The sequence below is a fragment of the Siniperca chuatsi genome, linkage group LG4, assembly GCF_020085105.1.
Source record: "Siniperca chuatsi isolate FFG_IHB_CAS linkage group LG4, ASM2008510v1, whole genome shotgun sequence".
Classification (NCBI taxonomy): domain Eukaryota; kingdom Metazoa; phylum Chordata; class Actinopteri; order Centrarchiformes; family Sinipercidae; genus Siniperca; species Siniperca chuatsi.
In genome coordinates, this window is record NC_058045.1 from 28,267,671 (window position 1) to 28,282,057 (window position 14,387).

The 14,387-nt window shown below is 38.6% G+C and overlaps 1 protein-coding gene across 6 annotated transcripts in view; it reads right to left on the reverse strand.

Moving 5' to 3' along the window:
* Window positions 1-14,387, reverse strand: part of kitlga (kit ligand a) — a 29,279-nt gene that overhangs the window by 14,102 nt on the left and 790 nt on the right. For 3 of the 6 annotated variants that reach the window (XM_044193568.1, XM_044193565.1, XM_044193566.1), the window contains exon 1: window positions 14,188-14,318. The exons of the other annotated variants lie outside the window; for them this stretch is intronic. In XM_044193568.1, coding sequence (XP_044049503.1) covers window positions 14,188-14,277 — 90 coding nt within the window. In that variant the 5' untranslated portion in view covers window positions 14,278-14,318. Of the gene's footprint in view, window positions 1-14,187; window positions 14,319-14,387 lie in introns of those variants that run through there. 6 annotated transcript variants of the gene reach the window in all.

Consider the following 14,387-nt stretch of genomic DNA (forward strand, 5'->3'; position numbering starts at 1 on the left):
CCACCCACGTTCCTCCTGTTACTATATATTTGTCAAACGGAACACAACAGGAAGCGACTGGAACAATGATCTATCGACAGCAGGAAAGGCTGAAGGAAAAGCGTCATGTAAAGGGCAGATGGGATGTAATTCAATTCCGCCTAGCTTCTACTGCTCACCAAAACTAATCGTCTTCAAATGGCAGACAGGGACGAAAAACAAGTAATGTTCTAGGAGAGATTAGCAAAAGACAAATGTGTGGGACATGTTGCAATTCATCAGTTACGCCTCAACCTCTGCATGTCATGAACCACATTTGTACAGGATCATAACAGTGATTGAATTCAGAGATACCCCAGATTCAACTACAGTACATAAGGTCAGGGGTTTTGCAAGTAGCCATGTTACAAGTTGTTCAGCAAAGCAAAACTTTGACGTTTGCCCCCACAAATCTAAATAGATTCCCCTACTTTCTCTATTTTTAAAGAATTCACATAATGCACAAAATCAACAATAGGATCTTGTCTTCTTCAAAACATGCGGGGTAATTCTAAATAAAAAAAAATGTATTTAAGAAATTCCAGACATGGCAAAAGACCAAAGTCACAAACAATCTCCAAAGTGATTTCCCAACTCACTGACAGCCATTAAACCCCTACAACTACTCTTGACTTTATCTCTGTCTCAAATGCACATTGGTGTTCCACACCTGAACTGACTGAATGAGAAACAAGCATACTGTTTTGTCTAGTCTGTGCTGACACGTGGTGGACTGGCAGCCTCTTCAGCAGGGAGTGTGCTATGTCAGAATGAATAATATAGGGAAGCTTGTTACAGAGGCAATGTAAGCCTTTCGGACAAAATTATTCCATGTGGTTTCTCCATGTGATCTGACACCCTTAGACACATATGTACTACTAACTCTGAATTTTGTGTCTTGATTCAGCATGTCAAAATCCTTGTTTTTGTCTTTAGGGGAAGATGCAGATGCTTTTTACATTTTTAAAAAGGCCAGCAGATAGTCCAGCTTATATTTCGCTTCATGTTGCAACAAAGCACCAGGGCTGACTGTTTTCATTTATTTCATAGCTTCATAGACAGTTTCACTGTATCTGGTTTCAATGAATGGGAATTTCACTCAACAGTCACTTTTGCAGGCACTACCCTGTTTTTATCCCTGCAAAGTTTGTTTAAAGGATGATTCAGTAGGTGGTGGCCACTAATGCTTTCATGTCAAACAAATGAAAGACAGTAAATGAAATGATATCCGTTCCTTCAAATCATTAATAAAAGTACAAAAAAAACCAAATGTCAGTTTTATTTGGATAGAATCCAGCGCAGAAAGGATCAACAAGCCAGCGTCCTGAAACACAACCGAAACCAAAGAGGCAGAGCTGTCACTCAGAAAGCCTGGTCTATGTTGTGAGCAGTGCCACTCCAAAACTAGATTTACTTACAGTGCGTGCTTGCTAGGACATTACACATGCTGGTCCCACATCGTCGGACATTTGTCTTCTTTGCCAGTCAATGTCAGTTTGAAGAAAAAATGTTAAACAAAACCACATGGAACAGTTACAGAAAATGTTTCTCTCTACAAGTGCGTCCAGTATGTTGAATAAAGGTAATAAATGTTCTGAACACATCTGCAGTCTTCATGCTGAACGCAGAGCAGCTGTGACTGGCTAGTGGAGCTCATAGTTGCCATTCACAGTCATATGCTGTTCTTTTAAACTTATGGTCATCCCTGTGGATTTTTTGTGAGAGCAAGTACTCTAGGGCCAAGTAAACATAGCAGTATACACAGCAGGATGTGAAGCGTGAGTGATGACAGCAATATCAGCAGCCATTCCCTGGGTTTTTATGAGACAAATTCACAGCTCATGAAACAGGCCAGCTGAAAGTTACTAATGTTAGAGGAACCGCACGTTCTAATGGCAAGCCAGAGGTTCAAATCTCACTGGAGCTCTTGGTGCTGACAAGTTGTGAAGTGGCTTTCTGAATCACTTGTGAACAGATTTGGTGGGCAGATGGGCTGTGGAAAGGAGTAGCTGTTTAGATTTCGATGGTGGTCCACAGCTGACATTTCTGCATTTAGGCCTTTACTTTCAGTTCGACTTGTGCAGCACTGGTGCAGGTTTGCAAGTATAAATCATTGTTTCTTTGCTCCAAGGCTGATCAGTTCTCCAGGTTTTATGGAAATCCATTCATGTTTCTGAGATGTTGACAATTAACAATTTGTTCATTGTACTCCTCTAGAAAGTGTTTGTCTATCTCCTTGGTTTTTACTCACCAGGTTCCGAGCAGACATACCACCAAGGATTTCACACAAAAACTTCTGCTGACTCCGCACCTCCTTGCAAACCTTTGGCTTTCGCAGTATTGATCTGTCTAGACTGCTTCTGTTGAACTTTCTTCTACCATGTAAAACATCATGTTCTCATGCTCATGTAGTCCCATCCTGTCATCTGCAGCACTATTGGTTCTGTAATGAAGTTTGCTGCTGTTAAGTTACCATCAAGATATTGACATCTTTAGTGCTGTTTTGTCATTGGATTATAATTAAATATTTATAGGGAGTAAACAATAAAGAAGCCCAGTGAGCTGTTAGGGTAAGTGTTACAAGGAGATGCAGGCGATAGATTATTGCAGTTTGGGCAAACCTTCATGAAGGTAAACAAAACCTGTTCCTGGCGTATTGAAAACCCTTCATATCAAACAAACATCAGAGGCTCTAACTATTGCTATACAAACTGTATGGAAATTCAACATATAGCAATAATTTGCATAATTGTTATTATATCCATCAAAATGTAACTTTGTAGCTGTGAGCTATTAGCTTTACATATCATGAATCCATTCAGTAGTGGTTTTTGCAAAATATCCCAATAAATTCAACAAGCTGGACGATGACAACCCTGGTTATAACAATTATTAAGAATTTCCAGGGGAAACACTGTAAAACACCAAGTTATTGTAACAACCTAACTTTCGACCTATCAACAAGAATCACATTGTTATTGTGTTCCATATGAATCATTAACCTATACAACTTTTGGCTAGTTGTCATTAACGCCATATATATTGCACCTGGCTGTTGAGCAGGTGAATACATATTTTACCTAATAAATTACTACCTATTCACTAGACGGTGTAGTCCCTCATTCGTCCAGGAGTGTTCTATCATAGAAAAGGTTTCAGTCGTAGTCATCTCGTCAATGTTTTCAGAATCAAGACGTTTCGGCTCCCATCCGGAAGTCATTCTCAATTGTCAAAAAATGGACCGGGAAGGAGTCTTCCTGAGTATCTGTTGATTAGGTCAGTTAGGTCAGTTTCAGCCGAAACGTCTTGATTCTGAAAACAGTGACCAGATGACTACGATTGAAACCTTTTCTACCTATTCACAAGACAGACTGAACACTAGTGTTAGCCACTTGGAAATCCACTGATGTCTGGCTAACCAATGAGCTTCAAGCTACAGTATGACAGGACTCTTGGCCAGTCAGTGAGCTGCATGGGTTTTGTGTAAACAACATTTTGGTCAACATATGTTTCTTAAACATATGAAGCATTTGACTGGATACTGAAGACTTAAATGTTGTTGCATGGCTGAAAAGTATTTGTTGAGATTTGCTGGTCTTTTCAGATTGTTTTGTTGTTGTTAAAACCTGTTTTACAGGCCTTTTCAAATTATTTTGGCTGTTAAAATGTATCCCACTTGCGAAAGTCACGTTCTGTGTGAAGGTGTAGAAACAATTTTATGTGGAATCCCAGAGTTTGGGGGATGACTACTTCATACAAAAATTATAATGTTTGCATGAAGCATTCCTTTAATCATCATATATTAGATCTGCTCAAAGTGCAATGAATGTTAGGCAGGATCGTGCTGAGAAAAATAATGTGTTCTTAGCTAACATACTATGGAAAAAGCAATATTTCTGAGGAAATATTAATTTACACCATGCATGGCATTCAAAAATTTTGGAAACCTTCACAACACCCCTAGTGGTCACTCAGTGGTCACAGTGCTACAACAACATTTACATCTTGTAAATGTTGGTATGTATAATTGTATTCAATGTATTTTCCACCATTTTGCTAAGTTAAATTCAGGTCATGTCAGAATGACTGGCTCTGTTCACTGCATTTGGATGTTTGATTGCTCAGTCTTGGCATTCAAGAAAACCATGACGATGGACATTTCTAAAACTGTATGCGTAGATTATTGGCTGCACATTACTTAGATAAGACTAGACTAAGATAATTAATTAGAGAAGCAGCCACTTCAGTATGGTTTTGCTAAAATAACTTAGTTACAGTGCTTAGAGAAATCATTTTAGTCTGAAATGTAGTTTTTGATGATTTATTTTATCTATCTTCTTGTAGTATATGAAAGTGGACATGTTCTTACAAAAATATCAATGTGGTTTGTCACCCATACAAAATGTAGCTTGTAACTAAAAGACTGTTATTATTGTAATAAATGTATTTCTTGAAGGTAAACCATCTTCACATAATACTTACAACATTATCAAAATATTCTGTGATGCAGTCCACAGAAGAATAGATAACATACTTTGATAAAACCAAGATGCAAATTGGAACAATAATTCCTTTCTTATCGTGGAGCTGCCTTATTTCCACAAGGAAAACATCTCGGTTAAATAATGCCCGTGCAAAAACAAACAGATCTTGTTTCTACAAGTTCCAAAAATGCTCATGGACTCCCAACACACAGCTTGGGCCAAACATATCAATAAACAACAAGGCTTCAGTGAGAAAAGCGACTTCAACTCACTCATTTGAATGTTTCCCTGGCACTCTGAGTGACCTTATGAGACTCAAATCACAGCTGCACTGACAGGGAATGAAATTATTTCCCATGCTGAAAATGGTTCCCATTTCTATCTGGAACTCTGAAAACGATGCTGTCGCTGTATCCTTAATAAAGCAAACCAACCACTTTTATTCTTACAACCAGCTGATATCAAACCAAAAGAGCTCAACAGTCAGGTGCAACCCTCCAAACTAAAGCCCTCTTGTCTCTTGTCCGTCATTGTCAGGAGCATTACGGCTCTCGAGGCCTGCAAGCCTGTTCTCCCTCATCATATTGATGCTGAGGATGATTAACCCCGTCTCATTTTCCACCACCACTTTGAACCCGAGGCATCATTAGCTGAACAGGCTCTCCAGACCGCCGGCCTTGTGGCCCTCTTAACCACATAATCTCCTAAAAGCAGAACACAGGTCCTTGCATGACATTAGTCCACCATAGCAACATGCAGCCTGTTTTGTCAGAGAGATGGATATTTTACCCTAATCTTTTGCCTAGATCATTGTTTTGAATTTTGCCATGTGATATTAGTTCCCATGTTTCATAATGAGGATTAAAACAGGGCAGATGATAAAGGCTGTGCAAAGAAAATACCACACTGCTATTGTTGTCCAGATGTTCTAGAGTTGATCCAGGCTAAGGTTAACAAAGGGTTTCAAATGAATGCTTCATTCAGAGGTTTGTTTTTGCCCCTGTGATCAGGTTTTTTAAAGGTTTTTTTTTTTGCTGTTTTTACAGGGATTTTTCAGAAACAAAATAATATCAAACTATTACTTTGCATTGTGTACTGGAAGACGAACCTTCAATGTTGAGCATTACAACTCTGTTCCCAGCCACAATCTATCCCGGATTATTGAAATGTTTACAATATTTGTTGTTTATGACATTGTTTTTATCAGTCAGTACTCTGTACACAGTGCCAACATTTTCTATCGCTTCATGTTGTTTACTGACTGTGTCATATTTCTCTCCCAAACCACACTGTAAAGATTCGACAGGCCACCACTAAGGACCTTAGTCACATTCATATGTCAATATTTAACATCTAATTTAATGAATAAACTGCACAGAAAAGGGGGCCATGAGTCAAACATTACCGGGAACAAGATTGCAGTTATCACCAAATCCATTACCTTGATTATGCATTATAATATGACTTCTTAAATGTATTTTTGGACCATCAAATAGTACAACAAAGAGGCTAAAATAAGAATGCATGGACAAAAAACTGGACATTTACTACATTTTAAAGCGACTAGGGCTCACTTACTTCATGTATAAATCAAATTAGTATCTTAGAAGATTTGGTCTGCTGCTGTCTGCTGAGGTGCACTTACAGCTGCTGGCACTAACACATACACTTAAAGATAATAGAGAGGAGTCAAACTGGTTGTGCAGAGGCTTAAGAGGTCTGAAAAGTCTGGGGTGGCTCTTGGCAGTGATTACTGTTGCATATGTTAGTATTATCTCTGGATGAACATAGTGATTATTCTGTGTTAGAAAAACATAACACAGTCACTGTAACCTTTCCGAACCAGAGATATTCGCTTAATCTGGCAAAAAGATTTATATTGAATTAGAATCGCATACCCCACCTTTAATAACCCTGAATAACAGCTACCTCATTGTATGGAACTAATTGGGTTAAATTCGACAATTTTATGCATCAGGGTCTTCTGTGGTGTTACACTAAATGAATGTAACTTAACAAAAACAGTGCATTTTATAATCACACTGATGAATGAAACTGTATTTCATATGGATCTGGCCGATTCCTGACCCGCTATATATTTTGCACTAGGGTTTGCTGTGGTGCTGAAAATTGAGTTGATGGCCTGCCATGACAGAATTAATTTAATTTAGAGCAGAAAGAGTGAATGTTATGAGTACTTTGAAGAAGAAACTATATTTAACATGGATCTGGCTGATAGCTGATCCACTAAAAATTGTGTTGATGGCCCCCTGTGACTGAATACATGTAATTTGTAGCAGAAACAGGGAATTTTATAATGACATTGATAAAGAAACTGTATTTAATGTGGATCTGGCTGATACTCGATCTGCTTAATAAGGTCTGGCAACTGATCCGGCAGATTGGATCGGTGCATCCCTACTATAAAGGGCTAAATACCTGAAGGGCAGATGAGCAAAAAGTGAACAAATATAATGAAAAACAGTGTGTGACATTAATGAATGCCTTGAACGATAAATGCAAAATAAAGATATTAATTTCAGAAGCAATGTAACAAGCAAGTCTGATGGGCAACTTATGCAAAACATTTAATTACATCACACAAAAAGATGGCCTCCACTGATGTCTTTGATCTCTAAGTAAAGTTACGCAGGTCTGTTGTTGGATTTGGGCTGAGTTCAGTTAAACCATTTAATGGCACTGGTGCTCACAATAACATGCAAGCTGCCACACATACATTTTAAGCAAGGCACTCTTAACCGCAGACAAATGGCTCATTTAATACAACATGAAAACAGTTTGTTTTGTTGTGTGTGTGACTAAGCATATGCTGCTGAGAAAAACAGGAAATAAACAAACCTTGTCAAATGTCTGAGACCAGATCTCACCATTGCGTTGGTGGAAATTAGAGAAAACACCTGTTGTGTTAAACAGTGGGTTTCAAAGATTAGTGTGTACCAAATGTTGCACCCTTTTAACCAAATATTATCAAAGTGTCCGTAAGCTGGAGAGGATTAGAGGTTTTAATGGTGAAAACACAACTAAAAATGTAGCTAAGGAAACAATGGGTACAGAGAGGAAAAACAATCCAGAGGTGCTATTTTCAAGGACATACACAAGATTCCTATTTCAAACTTGGAACCAGTAAGTGTCTTTTGGCTCTGTGAGATCTTTTTATCCCACATTTCCTGAGAAGAATTTCTCCAGATATTTGTTGTTTGAGATGGAGCAGTGGCTTAATCAGATTACTGTCTCTGAGTCCCAACTTGTGATTGAAGAGTTATGGCCCTCGCTATGTCGACTTACTGAATGGACAATCGCTTTTTCACTGTTTTGCTGTCTTTCATTTGTATGACACTCGTGAGTGAACCCGGACATAATTTACGCAAATAAATTTCTGCCTCTTTAGAGGACGTGTTGACTTGAACTGCTGATGCTTTGATTGCAATCAAGTCATCCCATTGATGTCCAGCAGGAAATCTGATCTGACTATTGAGAGATTTTATAGGGGAAGGATGGAGATAAAATGCATTTGATGACTGTATGCTCTCTGATGTTTGTCTTGGAAAGGAAAAGCACTATGTTATCATTCCCTTACAGTGCCTTTATATAGTCACATCACTCTATGTCAACAAATAACAGCAAGTACCGATCTGGTTGATATGTACTAACTGCAGGAGGGGAATTTTATTTGGACAAGGAAGAAAGTTGAGTTGTGCCACTGCAATTTTATCAGAATGCCTTATGCACGCACTGCCAAATTTTTTACATTCACAAGTTCTCACCCACAGCTCAGCTAAATTTCTACCTTGTCTTACTCCTAAATCATTAAATTGCTCTTCCAAAGAAGGTACTGTAAATAAAAAAAAAAAAACCTTTGAAGGTTTGATCTTGTGATTCATCCCCGGATATGTTCGTATGACTGTGGTCGGAAATGTCTGTCATCCTGATGTTAAGCAGCTCATTGTGGACCAATTATTAAAATCCAATTAATTTATTATGCTGTCTGCTTTGAACACACAAGGTGCAACAATAGTGCTGCTGATCAGCAACATGTGCTAGATGCTGTTAGAGGACAGTAAAACACCTTTCTGCCAGAAGTGTAGTGTTTTTTTTTGTTTTTTTTTTGGTAATGGGGTTAAAGGAAGAAGGAAAAGAATGTGCCAATGATTTAAAATAACAAACTTAACTTCCTTCAAACTTTAAGATTCAGTATCTGTTGCACACTGAATTGTACAGAAGGAAATGTTCTGAAGGTCGGCTGGGTATTGAACCTCAACAACTTTTTGGTATAGACTACATAACGTCCGGAGCAAAGGGTTTTATAGAAAAACACAAAAGTTATATTTTGAAAACATTATCGTGAGAGTATCGTGCACTGTAAAGTCAGCATCAAGATTAAAATCCAGTCTTGTAAAAAAACAGATGATGAGCAGATTTCTTGTTGCCACTGTTAAGAGAATAACATGTCAAATTCAGACCAGTCATGTTAAAGCTTCATTTAACAGCCCTTAAAACCACGAGGACCAGTTCTAATTGACTGCACATAATGTCAAGCTTAAACCAATGTGTTGTTTGTTTCTTGCACAGATGACTAACACAGTTTCTAACTTCTGTATCAATTGTCTTTTGTGGCTTCTCATCCTAGCTCAAGGGAGAACTGATCATGTGGACACTGAAATTTCCTAGCAAGCAGACGCTCTATTGGACATGAAGATTTCTATGAACATGAGACAAATCAAACCCATCTAAATGCCCTCCAGCAGCGACAGCTCTGAGTCAGATGTACACTGGGATAGCTCATTGCTTAAGAATGCATAAGGGACCTCAAGCTTCTGTCAGTTGTGTGAGTTTAAGGCAACATGCCAATCACACAGACCCAAGCCACTTAAGAGAGCCTGAACACATACGTATAGCACATCCACATGTGTGCTAATTAAATGAGATGTTTCTTTGCATAAATGGAGTAATACACAGATCACATCATAATTTGCTTTAGATGTCGTCATGTTCACCAGGCAATGTGTCTTCACTTATTCTGTGAAGGCTTCTGCTGCAGAGTGTGAAAAAAAGTGAAACCAAATCAACTGAAAATCACCCTTTTATACAGCAGATGAAACACCACATAAACACATTAAATCCTGCTTTAAGTTAATATAATTAAGCCTCTAGGAGGATTGTTTAATGTAACATTATATCCAGACTTTACAAAATGGCCAAAATGCCGAACAGTAGGAGAGTTTAAATTCAGAAAGGGTTTAAGGGTTACATCCACAGCTCCCTGAAAATACTTGCGGCTACTCTGCAAAACCTTGTATACCCTAAATGTCAACTTTTCAAGGACCAACAAAAACAGACTTGTTTGACTTTGTTTGACTGCCATGAATTTGAGAGTTTATCCTGTGGATTTTTAAAAAGAATTTTCCCAACCCATAGCAGAGCAATGAACCCTCTGACAAAATTTAAAATCACTCGAAATGTGGCTTGGTGTTTTCAAAACATTCTCAAGAATGATCATATGAGACAGAGGTGAAAGGAGAGCGGTTCATTATAAAGAAGCACTGTGGGTCCAAAGCTGGTTCGCATTATGCCCTTATGTCTCTTGGCCAAAGCAGAAACCACAAAATACAACCTTTTCATATTTTGTTTCGTACCTCATGAGAATACCGCAGAGGAGAATATTTAAATGAACCCTTGATGCACCTGCTGAAGTGGTTGCCAGGTTTCTAACATCAGTGGCTGCAGTCTCTGCACTCTCAGTGGCTCAGTCAAATTCCCTTTAAGAAAAGCACTTGCTTTTTATTCAAAGAAATTCAAAATGATATAAACATAAACATATATAGATCAAGCAAGTGAAATAAATTGGATCTAATTTTGGGCACTAGGACTTCATCAAATACGCGTTAGAGAAGCTGCAGTAGTGGCGAACAGGGGAAGGACTCAACATTTCAACTCATAATTATGGAGAGACTGTGTTGGCTAGGGCAGCAACAAACAATAATTGCAGTAATAAGACATCAAATGCTCAGACACGAAGCCCAGGCTCTGTGACAGAAGAAGATCGCGTAACTCAAACCACGTTTGCTTTGTTGCTTTCATAGATTCTGCGTGGTTTACAGTTCTGAAAAAAGTGGGTTTTTACACAAGGGGAAAGCCAATGTTTAAGACTGTGACTTAACAAAGATTTAGAGAAAATTACGGCACTTTCTACGAAGCACTTTGAATGTGTTTGCTGGACTGTATTTTATTATTTTCTATGATTGGATTTCATTTTTAATGAAATTTAACTAAAACAAAGTTCTAAGAAACCAGAGACCACCTACCAAAGTGGTTTTTGCATCCGCTTAACCACACTGCAACCCTGTAAACATCCCTGACAAATGGTCTTTCTTCAGTATCTAACTGAGGTGGGACTTATATAATAATTTCCTTTTCAATTTCATAAAACACACTGCTGTACAGCTGTGGCTCTGGCAGTTTGCGGTAAGTATTATGTACCTCCTCTTTGGATCTGGATGGTACAAATGAGCCGAGAGTCCTGCATCCAAGAACATCAGCTTTGTGTACAAAGGACGGGGAGGCTTACTGGTGATAATCTCTGCTGTCAGGGGTACGATTTTAGTATTGATTCTGGACTTCAACCTCCACAATATTCCAGTATAATATAAATGAATATGAAACTGTTTATACTCAAAGTCCATTAAGTATTCAGACTTCTCAGAATGCATGAAAACAAATCACAGAACCAAACCAAATGAATTTAGTTTTACCAATAACATGTGGAGATCATTTGGACTGAACCTCTTCAACCCCACATAACCTTTGGTGGGTCGATCATCACAAGGTACAGAACAACTTAACTGATGAGCTGGTTAAACCTCCCTGTGAACATGCTTTGGTCAAACCCACAGGACTTTAAGTAGAAGTCTAAATTACAAGATTTCCAATGGTTTTATATGTCGAGCTGAATTACTGAGAAATGAGTATAAATTCGCAGCCATAAACTTACCACTTAAATTTAAAATTGAAGTGGAATATTTGGAACATTAAGGGAACCTTAAGATTCACGTTAGGCTAACACACAATAAGGTAGCAGTGATGGATCTCATTTAACACAAAGCGAATAACTCATGGAAAGATTTGCAGCCAGGCATGAGCTGTGATCAAAACATGAGTCATAGGGTCTATTTGATATGCAGCATTGACAAATGAGCATTCATCACTGATGCGAGTTGCTGATATATCTATCCCAGGGAAATTGAATGGCTTCACACTTGGCTCCAATAATGTGTCATAAATCACCTCTGGGCTAAAGTTCACAGACGCAACAGAAATTATTAACCGGGGACCGCAAGGTAAATCAGACAATGTTTTGATTTGACTTGATTTATATTAGAAGATCCACTTTGGAGGAACGAATTATTTTCAACAGCAGCAACACCATCCTCGCCCTGCACTGAGTGAGCTTACACCTTTCCTGCTGTAAATGTGATCTCATTATAAAACTATTAAAATAAATCATTGACCTGAGACATGACATATCAGATTCAAGCCTTTATTACATGTACTTTTTGTAATCAAACAAACACATCAACATCTTCCTTGCGGCAACGCCTACCTTTTTGTATGCTTCCCGGAACATGTGACGTAAATCTATTGATGCAGAGCGACCTGTCATTTTTTTTCATTCTTTGCCTTCTGGTCTGCACCTACCTGCATCTTTTAAAATCTGAAACAATTCATATTATATATATATATATATATATGTAATATTATTTATATATAATATCCATCAAAAATAAAAAATATATCTGTGTTTACTCAGGGGATTTTGATGTTGCACGCTGGTCCTCAGCAGGTCAGAGGCCACAACAATAAAGCAGAAGCAAACTGAGGCTACATTATGTGAGCAGTTGGCCTGTGGATTTACAGCCTGTGTTAGAACTCGTATCCCCTAGCTGGACCATGAGTGTGTCTAAATCATCCTGGTACTTAAACACTCCAGCTCCTTGTCACCAGGTGTATACCCTGGTCAAATAGCTCAGCCAGTCAACAACCGCAAGCTGCATATAATCATGGAGCTTGGCAATAAATAACACAAATTACTTTCACATATTTGTTTCTCTGTTCAGGACAGAGGGGAACCGCAGACATGTGATGTCTCTCTAAACCACAGCCCAAAGACCTGGACGGCTGGTCTCTCCAACACTGTGCAGGCATCAGAAAACTAGCGCTCCCTTCTGGTGTCAAATGGTCTGTGATGGTGTCGCACACACACACACACACACACTCTCATACATACACCTCGTGTGCCATAGCTTGTCTAAGAATTCTGGACTAGTCTTCAGAGTCTGGTGAACAATCACTTTCATTAGGGTGGATCTAAGCCATTTAATTCCTGGTTATAACTTATTACAAACACCAAAGATAGTACCGTCATCACTTTACTAAACATTTACTATACTGTATATACATTTGTACATATTTTCAACATGGGATTATGTGACAGTGGAAAGCACCAGGAGCTGTGGCAAGGACAGTAAATAAAAGATGAAAGGTGTTTATTAATGCAGCCAGGCACGCAACACAACTTACTATAACTTCATTAAAAAGCACAAAGGAAACTCTGCTCAGAATATGATTAACAGTGGCAGGGATGCAACTTCAAAGACTTTTATTCCCAGATACATGCACACACACAGATACACACCCTGTCTAATCAATATTAATTTGTTTCATGTCCTTTTATTTTTCATTTGATATAGTTATTAAAAGGAGCTTAAGTTGCCAAGCAGAGTGAGGCAGAGCTTTGTCAAAAAACTGATATGCAAAGGGTTCAGTCAAAGAGCCTGGGGGTGTAATGCAGGTTAAACCTGCCTAAATTGATTTCACACACCTTATGCACAACTCACACACACACACATTAAGTATACATAAAACAATTTTCACATGGCAGAGTTGCTCAAATGTAGAAGTGCACAGGGTTTTTTTAAATTGGTAAAATTAGAGATGTTTTCATTTGAAAGACATTACAAAACGTGTTTCTGTTTAATAGTAGGCTAGTTGGTTGCCTTCGGTGATCACCTGCAGGCACAGACAGAGGAACAAACCTTTCGTGTAGGCTATACCTCCACCGCAGTGGCAGAAAATGACAGCTGCAGAAATGTCGTCAATTTGTACATTTTTGGGTCAGCCATGTCAGAGGCCACGGATTATGGTGTCAGGGCTTGCAGTTTCAAAGCCTAACTAAGATGGCTCTGCAGCGCTCTTAGAACAGGCGGCCAGAGGCTGCTCTCGTTGCAAAAGCAGGCTGATGAATAACCTGAAGGCTGCCTAAAGTTAAATTCTTTAAATGGATAATGAATCACTTCAGGCCACAATCTGGCAAAGCACCACCAACACAAAGAGAAATATATCCAGAAAAGCAGAGACCTCACATCATATCTGATTATATACAGTTTAATTTACCCGCTAATTATGGCTTGAAAATCAGCTGCTTGTTCAGAAAACAACTTCTAGCCTAGGCTATTATATTCAATTGTATTGTATTTATATATGGCCAAATCATAACAGAGATTATCTACGGGCACTTTTCATTTCGAGCAGGTCCAGACCGTACTCTTTATAATATTAGCCTGCTCGATTTAGAGATCATGTCTTTCCTGAAAGACAAGCAGTAAGTTACCTCTTCGGCGTTACGGATGTCCTGTAGGTAAAAAGGTGTAAAGTGAGCCTTCCTGACGGCTACTTCCTCCCCGACTACAAATGCAATCATTTTAAGAATAAAGACTAAATAAGTGACAGTTACGCAAGGTGCAAACCGTTCTCAGAAGTGGAGTGCCAGACCGGCGCCGTTAATGTGAACTTAGTGACCGGGATGGCATT